This window comes from Galleria mellonella, unplaced genomic scaffold (assembly GCF_026898425.1).
Source record: "Galleria mellonella isolate WM207_F2 unplaced genomic scaffold, CSIRO_AGI_GalMel_v1 utg33, whole genome shotgun sequence".
Lineage (NCBI taxonomy): Eukaryota > Metazoa > Arthropoda > Insecta > Lepidoptera > Pyralidae > Galleria > Galleria mellonella.
Window position 1 is genome coordinate 4,265,758 of NW_026442079.1, and position 18,641 is coordinate 4,284,398.

The 18,641-nt window shown below is 34.0% G+C and overlaps 1 protein-coding gene across 1 annotated transcript in view; it reads left to right on the forward strand.

Moving 5' to 3' along the window:
- Positions 1-18,641, forward strand: part of LOC113517760 (dynein axonemal heavy chain 6) — a 67,025-nt gene that overhangs the window by 24,929 nt on the left and 23,455 nt on the right. Inside the window, exons 25-48 of the mRNA XM_026902507.3 lie at positions 203-348; positions 671-822; positions 1,158-1,350; positions 2,680-2,819; positions 3,472-3,651; positions 4,212-4,367; positions 5,000-5,227; positions 5,644-5,864; positions 6,613-6,824; positions 7,539-7,651; positions 8,441-8,583; positions 8,960-9,152; positions 9,656-9,879; positions 10,103-10,358; positions 10,884-11,074; positions 11,880-12,052; positions 12,553-12,736; positions 13,602-13,767; positions 14,628-14,789; positions 15,399-15,575; positions 16,562-16,758; positions 17,053-17,215; positions 17,887-17,969; positions 18,264-18,375. Of these exons, the coding sequence (XP_026758308.2) occupies positions 203-348; positions 671-822; positions 1,158-1,350; positions 2,680-2,819; positions 3,472-3,651; positions 4,212-4,367; positions 5,000-5,227; positions 5,644-5,864; positions 6,613-6,824; positions 7,539-7,651; positions 8,441-8,583; positions 8,960-9,152; positions 9,656-9,879; positions 10,103-10,358; positions 10,884-11,074; positions 11,880-12,052; positions 12,553-12,736; positions 13,602-13,767; positions 14,628-14,789; positions 15,399-15,575; positions 16,562-16,758; positions 17,053-17,215; positions 17,887-17,969; positions 18,264-18,375 (4,165 nt within the window). The remainder of the gene's footprint in view (positions 1-202; positions 349-670; positions 823-1,157; positions 1,351-2,679; positions 2,820-3,471; positions 3,652-4,211; positions 4,368-4,999; positions 5,228-5,643; positions 5,865-6,612; positions 6,825-7,538; positions 7,652-8,440; positions 8,584-8,959; positions 9,153-9,655; positions 9,880-10,102; positions 10,359-10,883; positions 11,075-11,879; positions 12,053-12,552; positions 12,737-13,601; positions 13,768-14,627; positions 14,790-15,398; positions 15,576-16,561; positions 16,759-17,052; positions 17,216-17,886; positions 17,970-18,263; positions 18,376-18,641) is intronic.

Genomic DNA, 18,641 nt, shown 5'->3' on the forward strand with positions numbered 1-18,641 from the left:
AACTCTAATAAAATATATTTTCGACTGTATGACAATTTATTGATCCATTTTTGTTTGTCTTTGATTAGCAAGTTTAGTTCTCAATCTAATTTTATAATTAGAAAGGAAGTTCTTCAAAAGATTTTAAATTTAGGCTTTGCGCCCTCAGGTTACATGGTTTTGGTTGTTGATGATGTTTAAAATATAATATCTCAATTGTCAGATTCATGTTCGAGGGACGTGAAATTAAACTAGTGCGTACATGTGCGGCATTTATTACCATGAACCCAGGATATGCAGGGCGAACAGAGTTGCCGGATAATTTAAAGGCATTGTTTCGACCTATATCGATGATGGTGCCTGATTATGGTGAGTCGGAGCCTTATTTACTTAAAGTGAGACACAGATATAGTCAATAAATTATTTTCACCATAATAATTTACAAAGTAATTTTTTCCTGTTATCATAATCGATGAGATATATTTTATCCTACATAACATATCTGTCACGACAGAATTTGCCGTTCTATATTATATCAATTACGTATTATTAACAACTATCGCTTAATAAGGCAATAATGGCTATTTGTATACAGTCTTACAATATATATATCTACTATAATTGTTAGATTAAATCAATAAAAGGTAATACAAAGATTTGATTAGTCTTTAATAATTTCTTGTTTATAAAGCCCTAATAGCGGAAGTGATCCTGTACTCGGAAGGGTTCGAGTCATCAAAGAGTCTCGCTAAGAAGATGGTACAAATGTACAAATTGTCGAGTGAGCAGCTTTCCAAACAGGATCATTATGACTTTGGCATGAGGGCAGTCAAGAGTGTACTGGTAAAACATCAAAATGCGTTTCAAAATAGTTATAGTCGATAAACAGTATAATATAAATAAGTAATCAACGTACAACAATGGCGCTCGTTCTATTTAAAAAAAAAAATATGCGCGCAAAGATACTGTGGCGTTTGTTGCACAATATATGTATATTGTGCAACAATCGCCATAGTAGTTGAAATTAACTGTAGAAGATTGCGTAATAGAGCTATTGTTATTTTAACGTATCGTTTTCATGATTGTATTTACACACGTATTTATAGTCTTTCCTGTTATGAATAACTAGGTACTGTTGCAGTTTGAATCTACTTTGTTGTGCTAATATTTTGTATTAGGTAATGGCCGGTGCATTAAAACGCGCTAGCCCAGACCAGCATGAAGAGATGACGCTACTTTGCGCACTAAATGATAGCAATCTACCCAAATTTTTGGCGGCTGATGCCATCTTATTTACTGGCATATTGTCTGATCTCTTCCCTGGAGTCAACCTCCCAGTCCGCGATTATGGTATCATGGAAGAGGTTATAAGTAAGTAATTAACTATTTGTAATTATGCAAAATATTGTACTAGGTCCTCTGTAAATTCATATCTTAGATTACATAGCATATAGTTTGGCAATGTAAAAGGCAAATTACATAATAACGTATATTATTAAGTGAAATAGACAAATAGGACACACGCCTACACAATAAAAGCTCAAAACTGATTTGGTAAAAGTATGAAAAAAATACATTTTTATTATTTTAAAATTTTATTTAAGGGAGTGTAGTGGTTCACGTGTGCAGTTCCTGGATATAACATTCATTAGAAAACAGGAAAAAATTATAAATCTTTCATGTAATTTAACTTTAACATTTATCTTTTTAAATTCAATGTTATAGAACAATCAGAAATATTTTGTACAAGACTTGGTAAAAAAAAATATTTACTCCAAATAAAGTTCTAAATGTCCACGAATTAAAATAAAAATTACATAAAACTTCACGTAGCTATACTACGTGAATTTTTCCTATTTTTGCAATTTAAATTCTATATATGTTTCTGTGATTGCGTTGCCAGTCTATCTGTATGTAAATTGTAATACTGCTAAGATGTTGATCGATAATAAAAATAAAAAAAATATATAAGCCAGAGAACAATTACAAATTTAGTACCGTTCATATTAACATAGCGCGACCAGTAAGCAAATTAATATTTATCGACCTTTTGTTGACTAATATTTCTTTGGGGAAACAGTTCAGTGGTGTTAGTAGAATCATCATCAACATCATTTTAGCCATTATCTGTCCACAGATAACATAGGCCTATCGCATAGACGGCCACAAGGAACGATCTAGAGCCACCTGCATCTACTAACTCCATGCATTTGAGATGTAGTTCCATCTAGTGTCTTTTACTGCATTTGTCTGTACGGGGTCGTCACTCAAGAACCTTTTTTCAATATCGGTTGTCAGTTCTTCGGGCTATTTAACCAGCCCATTATTACTTAAGCTTGCTTATCCTTCGGGCTATATCGGTGATTGTGCTTCTTTTGTAGATATCCTTATTTTAAATTCTGTCACGCAACCATATGGTGAATAGAATATTCCTTTAAATTAATGTTAATGATATCAATTTAATTCTAAAAACAAAAAGCATTATGGAATATACCATAATATCCATTTCCTAAACCATGATTGTAAACGCCGATTCCAGTAAACCTGTTATAACATTTTGTAAACTGTATACATTATGGTGAACTTAATGCCTCCTCGACTCGCCTACAATTCATCAAGTCAAGTTGATTTTAAACATTTTTTTTTTTACCTAATAATGAAAGTTACTTGCTTATTAACTTATTTGCTTTTTATAAACAGAAGAAATATTACTGGAAAATAAGAAACAGATTGAGATTTGTCAGATTCGCAAGGTGATACAATTACATGAAACGATGATAGTACGTTGGGGCGTCATGCTAGTGGGACCCACTGGTGGAGGAAAGACTGTAGTCTTACACGTAAATATAATTTATCTTTTGTGTATATACATATCTTCCTAAACTATATTAGATATGTTTATATCTACGATGTATGTAAATTGGAAATTTTATTAGCTTACTATGTTTGTCATTTGCGACAATTATTTCGACTTCATCCGGAAGTCTTCTTTAGGGGCGCTTCATGGGCTCTGCGATCTGCAGCTCGCTCGCGAGGCAAGACCTTGTAATGCAAAGCGCCATACGTCCCCTAAAATAGTCCGTTGAAATAGTTGCTGGAAACAGCAAACAAAGTCAGTTTATAAATTTCCCATTGGGCATGGATGTAGAACATGTTTAAGAAATTATACTCAATTATTTAAAAAATTAGTTTGCAGAAATATGAATACCATACCAATATAAACTGTATATATATAAATACTTATAAGAAAAAAAAAATACTTGAAATGGAACTTCATACCAAGCCCTATGACAAGCATTATAATAGTACAATAATATCCTTTTATGAGGAAAGATTTATACCTATTAATAAAACGTTAAATATAATTGATTATAAAATTCATATATATGTATAACATCCCTTTAAATGTTCAAAATCGAAAGTAACGATAATTGTGTAAGTACTGTATATTATTTTCTAGTATAATGATAATTTAATATTTTTACAAATCAGGTATTAGCAGACACCTACACTCGACTCTGTGAGAATGAGGTGCCGCAGTACCAAATAGTTCACAAGTACATCATGAACCCGAAAAGTTTGACTATTGGTGAATTGTATGGCGAGGTGAACCTACAGACGCTTGAGTGGCACGATGGTATATTGCCCCTGTCGCTCAGAACTGCTGTGCAAGTATGCATATTACTATTATTTATTAATATGATCTTTATAGATAGTTATATATCATACAAACAATTATAGAAGGCCATCTAAGGGGGCCCTAATGCAAGAGAGAAAAGCAACTCTATACTGACCAAGCCACTTGACAAGTGCTATTACTACAGATAGGTTAATATCCTTCTCATAGCAGGGAGACCGTAGACAGCAGTGATATATTAATTGGTAGTTTTCTTACAATGATTATGATGACTGAAAATGTAAATAAATAACTTTTGAAGTGTATTGTTCATATCTTCTGAATAGTCCATCTGAGGCTACGTAAATTATAAACGTCGGTACTAAATGTACTAGCGTAAACCAGTGATGTGATTTTCTGTAAAATAGAGCAAAAAATAATGTGCTTACATGACTGAAAATATTCTAATTGAAGAAATTATTTTATTTTTTTACATAAGGTAATATTTGTTAGGTAGCAATTACCTACCTAACAAAACTTTGGTTATACTTAAAATTATAGTATTTTATCAGTAAATTAGTATCAATCAGGTTTTTACATTGTGATACCTACTCAGTGTGAAAAACCAGACCACCAGTGGTTAATTTGCGACGGGCCGGTGGACGCGGTGTGGATAGAAAACATGAACACGGTGCTCGACGACAATAAGATGCTCTGCCTGTCCAACTCTGAGCGAATCAAACTTACGCCTTATGTCCACATGGTCTTTGAGGTGAATCTTCTTCTTCATACTTTCTAATACAAGGAAGATCTTATAAAACTGGAATGCCTCCCTATTATTTTTTTAATTCAATAACTTTTTCGGTTGTGGCCATAAATCCAGCCGCACAGAATGGCAACACATAATAGGTGACTTAGTATTCTGTTATGTTCATAGTACTGTTCATGTCTATAGGCGACGGTTGTCACTTTCCTATCAGCCTGCTTGTAATTTTAAGTAGCATAAAAAGATTTAATTTGATCTTAATATGTATGAACTAAGATAAGTTTTAATACGATATATGCCTACCTGAAAAATCGGAACATTACAAGCAATCAATTTGTTTTAATCCTTGAAGGACTTCCCGATAAATGCTTCGTTTTCTTATTATACCACAAAGGTAGCAAATCAGCATACAGCCAATTACCGCAGTCCACGGACACCTGCAATACCAGAAATGTCACGAATGCATTGTAGATTTTTGAAGAACTCTGACCTCCATATCAGGAAAGTCCTAGTCAATATGACTGAAAAATAATACGTACATTTATTTGACATTGCATTCTACATGGTAGAGAATACTTATTTCATTGATTTTATAGTTACATTATAGAAAGACTTCTAAATATCCCATAAAAATTCAGGTGGCAGATTTGGCGCAGGCCTCGCCAGCTACAGTTTCCCGTTGTGGAATGGTCTACATAGATCCCAATGAATTGGGATATCTACCATACGTACGGTCATGGTTACAAGAATCCATGGAGAAGAATCTATTTAATCAAGAAAATGCAGACTTTCTCTATGAATTATTCCAGATGCTTGATGTTGGCGTTAACTTTGTTAACACCAATTGTAGTGTTGGTATAAAACAGGCAAGTACTATATTTGTGTTGACCTTATTAAGTGAACAGGTAATATAGTATAATATATGTTATAAAGCATTAAAATTATATAATAATATAATATATAAAAACTTTAAACACCAAAAATGAGTTTACATTAGCTGCTACCAAAAACTTTGTGTATGGATTTAAGTTTTCAAACATTATAAAATAAATTAATACGAATGATGATGATAGACTCGACCTTCTACGTTGGTTTTGAGTTTTTTGGACACAACCTAGTCTGACGAGTTTTACATGAATCACATTAGTAACAGTCCACTAATACCCCTGACTATCCCATCCGGGATTACAAACATGAGCATATTTTTTTTTATCAATTTCACATAGGCACGAAATGTAAATTTTGTGTTATTTTTCTTACAAATAGTATAACATTTGTACAGGTGGATATAAGTAAAGTATCAGCTATATGTTACTTAATGGGAGCTTTACTCAGCGAGCCTGGTGAACGGTTTCCTGACAAAGCCGCTATCAAAATGTATATTGCCCATTGCTTCATATTCTGTTACGTCTGGTGCATAGGCGGAAACATACTGGAGATGAACAGGAAGGCTTATGAAGAAGTTATTAAAAGGCAGTTTGAAGCTTTTGAAGAAGCTGAATAGTTTGTATTAATTATTATTTTGTTTTAATATTACTAGAATGGAATAGAATTGTATTGATTCTTCTACTTCAGATAAAAAATGTATGATAAAAAGTTTATGTTTCAAAAACAAAATTAAAGCATTTAAATCTGTGTATAATTATGATATATACTTAATATTTAGGCTTCATTATATTTACCTGTTGTTACCAGTAATGACTTATGGAAGTGAAACATAGTCCTACACGGTTGCATTGTAGCCGTATAGAAAAGCTTCAAATGACTCGGCGAGCTATAGAAAAGATTATGCTCCGAATGTCTATGCATGAAAAATTTCGAAACGGGGTTAGTCGTAAAAGAACCAAAGTAACCAACATACCCTGTAGGATAAAAAAGCTGAAGTGGCAATGAGCCGATCACATAACTCGAAGAATCGACAACCGATGGCGAAGAGAGATTCGTGAGTGGTGACCCTGTATGGGCAACCGTAGTGTAGAGTGTGTGTGGACCTCCTCACTAGATGGAGTAACTACTTTAAATACATTGCATGGAGTCATTGGATGCAGGTGGCTCAGGACCGTTCTTTATGGCAGTCTATATGGGGGGGCGGGGGTCCATGGTCAGCATTTGACGAATAATGGCTGATAATAATAATGATGATATCTACCTATTAGTAACAACTTTTCGTAACATTTAAATTATGCATTTTTCTAATACGACTTATAGACACAGAGTACGCAAGTTATTACCGATTAAAATTTATTTTCAGTTTTCCACAAGGTTTCAATTTCTTTGACATGTACATGGATACAAAGCAAAGAAAACTGAGGGTGTGGGCTGATATTATACCAGAATTCATATACGATTGCAATAAGCCCTTTTTTGAGACACTTGTACCTACGATAGATACAGTGCGTTACGGATATCTGTTTGAAAAGCTGTTGGGCGCTGGAAAACCTGTCATGTTCACTGGGAGCACGGGTAAATAATGCTTTTTTTTATGCAACTTAGAATGGCAAACAAGCTGATGGCCCACTTGATAGAAAGTGGTAAGCTTCTTAACATTTCTGTCTTTAATTACTTATACGTGTAATGCAAAAATCCTAATGAAAGATTTTTTTTTTTAGTTTCTACTAGCAATTTTGTTGGAGAAACTGGGATTCCTTGATTGAAATAAAAAGTAGCATTATTTTCAAAACAAAATACTACATGTATACCAAATTTCATGACGATTGGTCGAGCTTTTAAGATGCCAAGAGATGACAAAGAAATTCACTGTCACTTCTATTATGTCAAAAGGATTTTGCGATAGTTTTTTTTTATACAACTTAGAATGGCAAACAAGCTGACGGCCCACCTGATGGAAAGTGGTAACCGTCGCCTATAGGCATGAGCAGTATCATGGACATAACAGAGTATACTGTTTTGCCCATGATACTCCCCATGCGTTGCCATTCCTGAGGACTCAGGTGTTATTCCTCTGTACCCAGTAAATTCACGCCATATCCCACCCTTCAAACCGAAACACAGCCAAGCAAACACAACTGCTTCACGGTAGAAACACGAATAGGACAGAGGTACATCAATCCAAGCAATCGACTTTTGTACAAAGTTTCCGTCTGGTAGTTGATTTAAAATAGTAATTAAACAAGTTACATCGAAGATCGAGTCAGTAATCCACTATTTTGATTTAAGGTGTGGGTAAAACTTGTATCGCGGCTGAAATACTCAAGCGAATGTCGGCTACTGGATACTATATACCGATCATATTGAACTTCTCAGCACAAACTAGCAGTACCCGGACACAGGTCGAAAATACTGTCACATATGTAGATCATAATAAATTAAAACCCCTTTATTGATATTCAACTTTCTGAACCAAAGTAAAAAGTGCTAAATTAATCGTTTGGCGTTTTTTCTCTGCTCGAAGAATGCTATGCATATTTTTTTAACGGATGATAATGAAATGGTGGCCTTGCCTGCGCTAACGGTATACGCTGGCGGGGCACCAATGAGGGACGATAGTTGAGAATAAAAAGAAAAGGTAGATCAATTAACCCACCGTGGTGAACCTGGAAGGTTGTTTGAAAGATGGTTTCTAAGGAGGACCACGTAGAGGTCGACTTATCAGGATATATTCCGTATTCCGCATTATTAACACTCCCTTCCCTTCCCCCTGCTAAGCAAATTATTTGTTTATAATACTAAATACACAATTAAATTTAATACTAGAGTAAAATGAAATCTGTAAATCTAACTTAAGTATTTATTTCTCACTCATTGTAAATAACTTCTAAACGTTTGAAACCCGAATATCAAACCGACCTTATAACCACCATAACTATTATGAATACAATTTATATTACTAATTTTATAAAATCAGATGCTTTTGAAACAACTTCGATCGTTTAACTACTCACAATATTCAGAGCTAAAAGAAAAAGTACAGTAGTCTCATTTTGGATTCCAAAATCACTTGTTTTTACAATTTTTCTTGCTATAGTTGATTCACTGATCTTTTTAATGACAAATAATATAAAAAAAAAGTTGCAATAACATATATTTTAATATCAACACAAACATTTTACGTTTATTAGGAAGTTATAGAGCTCCGATTAGACAAAAGACCACGTAAGACTATTGGCGCTCCGCTTGGAAAGAAAGTGATCATATTCATAGATGATGTAAATATGCCACGACTCGACGTGTACGGAGCTCAGCCAACTATAGAGCTACTCAGGTAAATTATATTTTAGAAAATTCTAAAAATGCGATTAACTATGTAGTTTGTTGTTTGTCGTGTGGTCCCGGCAGAGAATAGGCCACCCCTTCCTTTCCCGTGGGTGTCATAAGAGACGACTAAGGGAGGGACAGCATAGCAGCGTCCCTCTTAAAACATCTCCAAAGCCTAACTGCGATTGCCAATCCACCTGCCAAATATATCAATTACTAGGTAACCCCCCAAGGAGGTGGCTTATTTTCAGCTGTGGACAGTCAATACAACATCTATCCTAGATATCTATTTAAATCAGATCTATTTAATAGATATTTTCCATCTTTCAGTATAACTGGAATTTGTTTGTTGCTATCATGTTTATTATCATTTTACAATGCAGACAATTTTTGGATTTCGGCGGTTTGTACGACCGGGACAAGCTGTACTGGAAGGAGATCTTGGACGTGGTGCTGTCGTGTGCGTGCGCACCTCCAGGTGGTGGTCGTAACCCACTCACAGCGCGATTCGTGAGGCATTTCGCCATGTTCTATATATCAGCACCTAATGCTGATGCTATGAAGACCATATTCAAGGTTTAGATTTATTACTTTTTCACCACTAGAGATGTTTCCAATAATTTGTGCCTCGCAACCATGCCCAAGATGTTTGTTAGAACGAAAAAAGCTGTTATTTTTATGCGACTGCTAATGAAAGGAGGTTACATATGTGTGTGATATATTTTTTGTATAGTGTATTTACATATATACTTATGTAATATATGTAAATACACTATATACTAATGTATGTATGTAGGTATATAACCATATCCAAATCATTGACACGTCTTGATGGATTTATAAAAATTATCGTCAGTTTCTCTAGATCCTAGAAGTTATTTATTTATTCGTGTCGTCGTAATAAATAACTGCCAAAACTTATAAATTAATACTGTAGGAATTGTAGGATTATGTGACTGTCAGCATATATAGAGTGAATATATATATATATATATATATATATATATATATATATATATATATATATATTCACTCTACATATAAGTAGATAATTTTTACAATTTACCATTTCTATTAAGGCGATCCTGAGAGGGCACATGGAGGATTTTGTACCCGAAGTATCAGTCCTCGGAGAACCAATAGTAAACGCGGCAGTGGACGTATACTTAAAAATCTGCGCAGAACTACTGCCAACGCCTGCCAAGTCTCACTATGTGTTTAACTTGCGAGACCTCTCGAAGTCAATGCAGGGAGTTTTGCAGGCGAATGCAGCATATATGCGAGCCCCACAGGGAATGTTAAGGTGAATTTGATATTACTACAAACGTATTATAATTATTGCCAACTAGCTGTTTTCCGCGACTTTGCGTGCATGACTCAATATATCATATATAGAATACTCTATTTGTTAATTTAGGATATATCCATATATCTTATTAAATGTGTATTTCTATTAGTTAATTTTATTTATAAAATTTTCTGTAGTGTGTTTTTTTTTTTTGTAATGATTAAATTATCACATTCAGGTTGTTTTACCACGAATGCCTGCGCGTGTTCCACGACCGCCTAATCGATACACAAGACAAGAGCTATTTCTATCACCTCATGAGCACTATTTGCCAGAAGAACTTCCAGCAGCCCATTCTTGACGTACCAGATGATCCCATTATAGAACACCCACCTCTGCTCCTCTTTGGAGATTTTCTTAATTCGGCTGTACCAAAAGAGAATAGAATTTATCAAGAGATACCGGAGATACATAAACTTATGGTCGTATTAAAGGTGAGTTATTGTGACTACAACATATTTGTGTGTCGTAATTATTTATTTTTCATATAATTAAAATAGAAGAAACTTCTTCATTTTACGTCCATTTTTGTTTCTGTTAGAAAAATACTTAACAACGTTAATAATTTTGCTGATAAGATGCTGTTCATTTTGACATTTCCCAGAAATACAGTGTTTTCGATATATCTTTGGCCAGTTGTCACAATCATAATAATACGGAACAACGTAATAATAGGTATACCCATATCTATCTCTCTATCGATTGGTTTCTAAATCATGTCGGATACTGAATTATCGAATAGGTCTAGTCGTAGATTTTGTGTAAAATCATCTATACCTAGTTATCTCAATACAAGTCCAAATACTTATTTCATCTTCATGAGCAGTTGCCGTATTTGGATAGAAGAATTAGATAAAGCAGCGATTAATGGATTGGTACGGGAGCATAACACTCTCATCAGGTGGGCTGTCAATATTTTAGTGCTTTACATAAAAAACGTAAGAAACTAATGTTATCAGGAATATCTGGAAGAATACAATTCGACAGCGCGGGCAGAAATGCAGCTAGTGCTATTCCAGGATGCAGTGGAACATGTAGTACGGATAGCGAGGGTGCTGCGAGCCGAGCGAGGACACTGCCTAATGGTAGGCCCCGGTGGCTCCGGCCGTAGGAGTGTCGCTACGCTCGCCGGACATGTAAATGAATGCAAGTTAGCATCACACATATGGTTTTATTATACTGTCATATATACTCCGTATAAATCGAAATCGTCAACGTCCTTTCAAGGCAGTGTTCTTTGAAACTGAACTTAACTCCCAAGTGTTTTTTTTTAATGGGTGATAATAGTATGGTAACCCCGATTGCGCTATCGGCATACACTGGCGGGGCACCAGTGATAGATGATTGATGAGCATGTAAGCAGGTCTATCCTAACGAATTCAACTAGAATTAGCCACGATGGTTTTCAGGGGGAATCACGTGGAGGTCGACCTGACAGGCTGTATTGCCAGTAATGGGTCTATTTGACCCCATTACTAACAATCCTTTCCCGCCCAACTCCCAGGTTAGGTTAGAATAGAAGTACCCAAATTTTTTGTCGAATTTGAATTTTTGATTAGTGATATTTTTGTCTGAACGTATTTATTATATAAATTGTTAAATTCGTAATTTTATGTATGGCTAACGATTTCGATTTCAACTTGTACGGATAAAGTTGTAACATGACTTTGCATGATTTATTGATTAACTAACCTACGGGAGTCTGTTATATAATTATATATAATTTTTATTTACTTAACAACTATTGGTAATTTATAAGCAAACCCGTATTATCAACACCAATAAATATATAACAAACAATAAGTAAACGAGTAGTTAATGTAATACTTAAAAAAAGTATTTTATATTTGTAACCATTGTTTCATCACCGGAATGTTGTTTACAAATTTAAATTGACCCCTAACTAAGCACCAGTACAAATTGTTTAGAGAATTAAAAGAACTGTCTTCGTATAGATGTATGGGAATGGAACTGAAGCGTAATTACGACACACCGGAATTCCATGATGATTTACGTAAGATGTACATCCGCGCCGGAGTCAACTACGAGGATACCGTGTTTCTCTTCACTGACGCGCAAATTACCAAAGAAGAGTTTCTTGAAGACATCAACAATATGCTCAATTCTGGTAATGTCTTTGTAGAACAGAATATGACAAAGATTTTGCAAACTATCATCTCATATCTGGCATGGAAAAGATATAATAAGTTATATTATCTATTCACGATCACCTTTTTGAAAATAAAAATTAAAAAGGTAATAATAAATTTACATTATGTACCTACAGGCCCTATACTATAACGATGAACTTGACGAATCGGTTTGCTCTCATATTTATATTATTGAATTTGACTCATAATCTGGTATCTAGTATGTACCTATCTATTATTTCACTGTCTCACTCTTTCTCTCTTTATACTAATCTCATAATCTATAGAAGAGAATGATTAATAAATGAGTATGGCTCAGATTGAAACTATAAGTTCTTCGGGAACTTATAGTTAACTTATACTTATAACAATATAAATACTAGGAACCAAATACAATCGAAATAGCCAGCTGCCCTTAATTGATTTTTTTATTCCAAAAATTTCTTAAGCACATAAATTTAGGTCAATAAAATCCCAGGTGAAGTTCCCAATCTATTTGAGGGAGATACATACGAGCAAATGCAGACTGCTTGCCGCAGCGAAGCTTGCAAGTGCGGCATTAACCCGGCAGATCGTGACGCCGTTTACTACTTCTTCATCAATCGCGTGCGATCCAAACTACACCTTTGTATATGCATGAGTCCTGTCGGTGAGGCTTTCAGGTCAGTTTGTTGTTAAAATGATTATGTCGACAGTGTGATCTTTTATGCCGATACATAAATAACCTAGATATTACGCAAATAAAAACATTTTAGTGTCTTTTGTGGGACACCAGTTACCAAGCAAGATTTATTTATAAGTTCTACTTAATAAATGAAACATAAGCAATATCAATTTGTGACTTTCTTAGAAAAACAATGAATAAATTTTATATATAAGATTGACGTAATGATTGTATAATGTGAATGTCAAAATAAGTAACAAGTACCAAGGACATATTCAGATAGACCGGGATTTATTTGTGAGAAGTCTCCGGAAGCAGCGTGCTCGTTAGACACTAATTATGGAAATGGGTCAAGGAAAATATATTCTGTTTCATTAGAACTTAATAAAAAATTACCTATTTTTTACATTGTACAAAAGTCGTTCATGAGGAGTGTCATGCGTGACACAATACACTGTGTTATGTCCATGGTACTATAAATGTCTATAGGCTACGGTTACCACTTTCCATCAGGTGGGCCGTCAGCTTGTTTTCCGTTATAAGTTGAATAAAAAGAAACCAATGAATAACTGACATGATTATAATACAATATGTAGATATTCGAGTAGTACAAATCAAAAATGATTAGTAAAGAGTGTGATTCCGTGATAGTACAAACTTTAGTTGCCAATTGAGTCATACTCTAAATGTTTTTAACACTAAGATGTACTAAGCATGTGGCTTGGCATAAAAATAGGTAATTATTCTATACTATTACGGGTAATAACAAATATTACATACTTAGTGGCCCATCGTTTTTTATATTTGTGTTACTGGTGAACAGTTTTAATTAATTATTGATATAATAAAATAATTATGTACAGGCGTCGCTGTCGCATGTTTCCATCTTTGGTGAACTGCTGTACAATCGACTGGTTTACGAAATGGCCAGCAGAGGCCCTGTTATCAGTAGCACAGCAGTGTCTACAACCGCTTGGCAATCGAGAAATTATTGAAAAGATATCACCACTATGTGTCACTATGCACGAGGTAAGAGTTGTTCATGGTCCTTTAATTCTTATTCTTACAAATAATAATAATATAGACCTCACCGAAGAGCAATTAAATAAGCTTGAGCGTCTCCAAAATTTATGTATCCGCTTCATATTTGGTTTTAGCAAATATGATCACATTTCTCAATTTCGTACTCAACTCAAGTGGCTCCCTATTCGTTTTCGTCGTAATCTGCATATCCTGTCTCTTTTTTACGCAATCCTTTTTAATCCTGCTGCTCCTGATTATCTAAAAGACCGATTCTTGTTTCACAATGATCATGATCATACTTTACGCAGTGTCAATAACTTTCGACTTAAATTTCCCACTCATTCTTCTTCCTTTTATTCTAAATCCTTTACTGTTCACGCAGTTCGTCTATGGAACTCACTACCTGCCTCTATTCGGTGCGCTCAAACTCTTACTAGCTTTAAAACCTCTGGTAAATCTTACTACCTCTCACTTTAGTACTATTTTCCTGTGTTCTCTCTTCGTTTTCCTTCGTCATTTTTTTTTCTGTTGTATGTGTGCTGTTAAGTATGTGTATGTTATGTATATATTTAATTGTGTACATATTATATATGTATGTGTATGTATGTATGTATGTATCTATATATGTTTGTATATGATAATATTTATATAATAGTGCGCCACCTACTCTTTGTCTTTTTCTCAATGTCCTCTACCCAAAGGTTGTCTGCAAGAGATTGCTTAGCGATAAGGCCGCCTTTTGTATCACTTCTCATTAATATTTACTGTATTTGTTATCTCTCTTTTTACTTGGTGCAATAAAGTGTAAATAAATAAATAAAATAAATATATCTCCGTATGATACTGTAATATTCATCGTCTAACAGGACGTGGATAATATGACAGATCGACTGTATCAAGAAATGAGACGCTATTTCTACACGACACCCAGTAGTTACTTGGATCTCCTGAAATTATATTTGTCCTTACTCGACAAAAAACAACAACAAATCATACGAGGGCGAGACAGGATATCGTGCGGATTACAGGTAATATTTTTATTAAAATTATGAGGTTATTATTTAATTTTTAAATAGTATTATTATTTTACTTTATAATTTTGTATACCTAAAAAATTTTATCCTGAAGTACTAACGTAATGTGGTTTTAACACAAATTTTATTATTACTAGCTATTAAGTAACATTATGAAATACAATTATTAATAAATAAATAATCTGAAAGATCACGGATCTGGCACAGTTAACTGCTTACCATCAGGTGTGCCATATGCTTGTTTGCCATCTCAGTGGTATAAAAAAATATATCATAATAGAATTGAATCAATATGACAGTATATAGTAGACATCTCTAATACAAAATTATTATTCTGGTTAACGTACATATACTTAGATAAATGGAAATATTTTCAAATAACGATTAGCATATTGATCAATAATTTTCTATACGCTACTAGCCCCTTTATTCATAGAAACTAAAACCTTCTAAAACCCACTTTAACTATTACACTGTTTTGTCACTTTCTTTCAAAATATTATTAGTTTAAAAGAAAAATACAAAACAGTTCAATAGCTAAAATATGTTTATGAGAGATTTCACGTTTTTACGAATGAAGGAGTTAAACATTAATCTCATTAGAAACTCTATGAAACGTACGACGTGGTTGGAGTTATGGAACAACAAGTGCGTGAAATGGAGCCTATACTAGCAAAGAAAGCCGATGAAGGCATTGCGCTAGTAAATCGATTAAAGATTGAACAAAAAGCAGCAGACGAAGTTAAGCAGGCTGTGATGAAGGATGAAGCTGAAGCAAAGGTACGTATTTTACGCATATGATGACGTTTGATGAGATTATCTTTATCCCTTAGAGGAATTATAAGGAGTCAACTATGTATCATCATCATTTTCATTTAAGAGTTTCCTCTTGTCGGTGCAACTAATTCATGCATCTTCCTCCAGCCAGCTCTATCCCAGGCCATATCTTTTATCTCCCTATACGACATGACGCCTAGTGTTTTCTTTATCTGTCCCATGTAGTTAATCCTCGGTCTTCCTCTTCCTCTTTTGCCCTCTATCTTTCCTTCTATATGCTCTTAAAAAAATCGTCATGTCGTATAAGGTGGCCCAGCATTTTGCCTCTTCTACTCTTTATTATTTCAATCAACGCTCTCCTCTCATTTACTTTTTTCAGGACTTCCTCGTTCGTTAGTTTTTCCGTCCAGCTTATCCTTTCCATTCTCTTCCATGTCCACATTTCGAATGCCTCAAGCATCTTTCTTTCCTTCTGCATCATTGTCCATGTTTCACACCCATATAATGCTATGCTCCAAATATAAGTTTTTATAAATTTCAACTATGTATAAGAGTAGTATATTCATACTATGTCCTCCATGGCGCAATAGTGCACAAGTTGTTTTGCATAAATAAGGTCCTGAAGTAAAATCTCGGTCGAGTCAAGATAGAAGCTAAATGAATTTTCAGTGTATATTTATACCAAATCTCTTACAGTATATTATAAGTAGACAGTCAATATGTTTATTACATTATAATAACAAAAGTCGAAAACCCTTCAACTAAATAGGCTCGTAAAATATAAATAAATCGCGAAATTCTAATAAAAATTTTTGACTGGAAAACGAGAATTTATTGAATCTAACAATGTTTGTCGTTTCCGATAATTGTTTTGATTTCATTAAGAAGTATTCAGAGTAAGTATAATGCTTACGTCGCAGCTTCTCGTCTCGCACTGGTAATCTTAAAAGACTTGATAATCAATAAAAAAAAGTCTTATAATTTACTAGGTAAAAGCAGAAGAAGTAAAATCAATTGCCGACGAAGCGAAAGCTGATCTCGCATTAGCCATGCCAGCGATGGAGGCAGCGCAGAATGCACTGAAGGCTCTTAACAAAGCCGACATAAACGAATTGAAAGCATTCCAGAAACCACCAGCACTTGTGCGCTTTGTTATGGAACCAGTTTGCATCCTGCTCGGTGCTAAGTAAGTAACAAGACATATTGTCTTTTCCTATTCTTAATATCCTTCGGAAATTAAAGAATGATAATACATTATATTCTCACACCGTCGCCATGTTTATGTTTCGCTAAATATTTGCTGATGTTCAGTTATAGGCAACGATTACCACTTTCTATCAGATGCACCGTCAGCTTATTTACTACTCCAAGTATTATAAAAAATATTTTACACAAATAATATTTATTCGATTACATAAGAAGTCGCGTGTTCCATATACACGGTTACATAATATTTTATGTAATGATTTTATTGTTTTAGACCTGACTGGGATTCCACGAAAAAATTGTTGGCGGACGTGAATTTCATTCGTAATCTAGAAGAATACGACAAAGATCATATTCCGGATACTACGTTGAAGAAAATCAAAGTCTATCTCACTCACAAAGACTTTAACCCCGAAACTGTGGTTAAAGTATCTAAGGTGAGAATGCTTTTAAAACAGAACTCCAACTGTACAATATAGAATAAGTACAATTAGGTAAGTTAGGGGGAAAGGTATTATTAGTAATGGTTAATAACTACCCCATTGCTAGCAATATATCGTATTAGGTCGACCTCCACGCGGTTCCCCTGAAAACCATCGTGATTAATTCTTGTCAAATTCTTTATGATGAGCCAACTGATCTGCCTTCATCTTCACCTATCATCTATCAGTGGTGCCTGGCCAGCGTATACAGATAGCGCAAGCGGGGTTATAATTCCATTTACACCCATTAAAAAAATGGCTATAAATAAGCTCTAAATTTATTTTTTCGCTAGACATATATTAACAGTATAAAATTATTATTAAATTATTATTAGTTGATTGATTTTTATTAAAATTTATTGAGAGTAAATTATGAGCCTAATTTAGGGTTAAAAATTAAGACGTGAAGACAGTGCAGTTACGTTGTCGATCATAATTTAATATCTATGAGTGAGGTCTTAATCGATTCTTAGGAATAATAGCTAATTGGATATGCGGCTCGAACATTATATGGTGATATACAATTGTTTTTTGATGAAATGATAGTTTCTAATCACAAATATTTGCTGTATCATCACTTTACAAGATATCCATAACAGATTATACATATATTATTTTCTGTATAGGTATGTCGCTCTATGGTACTCTGGGTTCAAGCTATTGATATGTATGCGAAGGTATTCCGGGTGGTCGAACCAAAAATATTGGCGTAAGTATTTACCAAAATTACCCATCCATAAATAACCACAGCACTTGTTATATTTAGCATTTATTGCACTTCTTAATCAGCATTATATAGCTTTTATACAGAATTAATCAATTATGAGCCGATATATACAACATTTTTACACAAAGTCGTAGCTTTGTATAGGCTATCTGTGATATAAGCGTAAGTACTTTGAGTAAATTCGGGTTCATTAGGCTTACTAATAAATAAAAAAAAAATAATGTCAAAAATTTGAGATCTTCTGATTTAATTAACAGTCATTTGAACTATGACCAGGCATAAAGAAGCGGCGGCTGTCTTAAAGAGTGTAATGGCAGTACTGAAAGCAAAACAAAAGGAAGTGGAAACTATTGAAGCGCAACTCGCCAAAATGTTGGATGAATTAAGGGTAACCACTATGTAGCTTAAACTTTTTAGAGGTAACAATTAACAAAGGCATAAAAATGTGTAAATAACACACTAGAACATTTTGGTCACTTAAATTTCATAACTGTAAAGATTATCTGCTTCATAACTATAGTTTTTAATAAAAAAATTACAAAGCTACGACAATTAATTTATTACTTAATGTGACTAAGATAGAAGGGCATTCTAATCCTTCTTCATCCTAAATATTAAATAAGAATATTTTTTATACTTATTAAGGCAATCAAC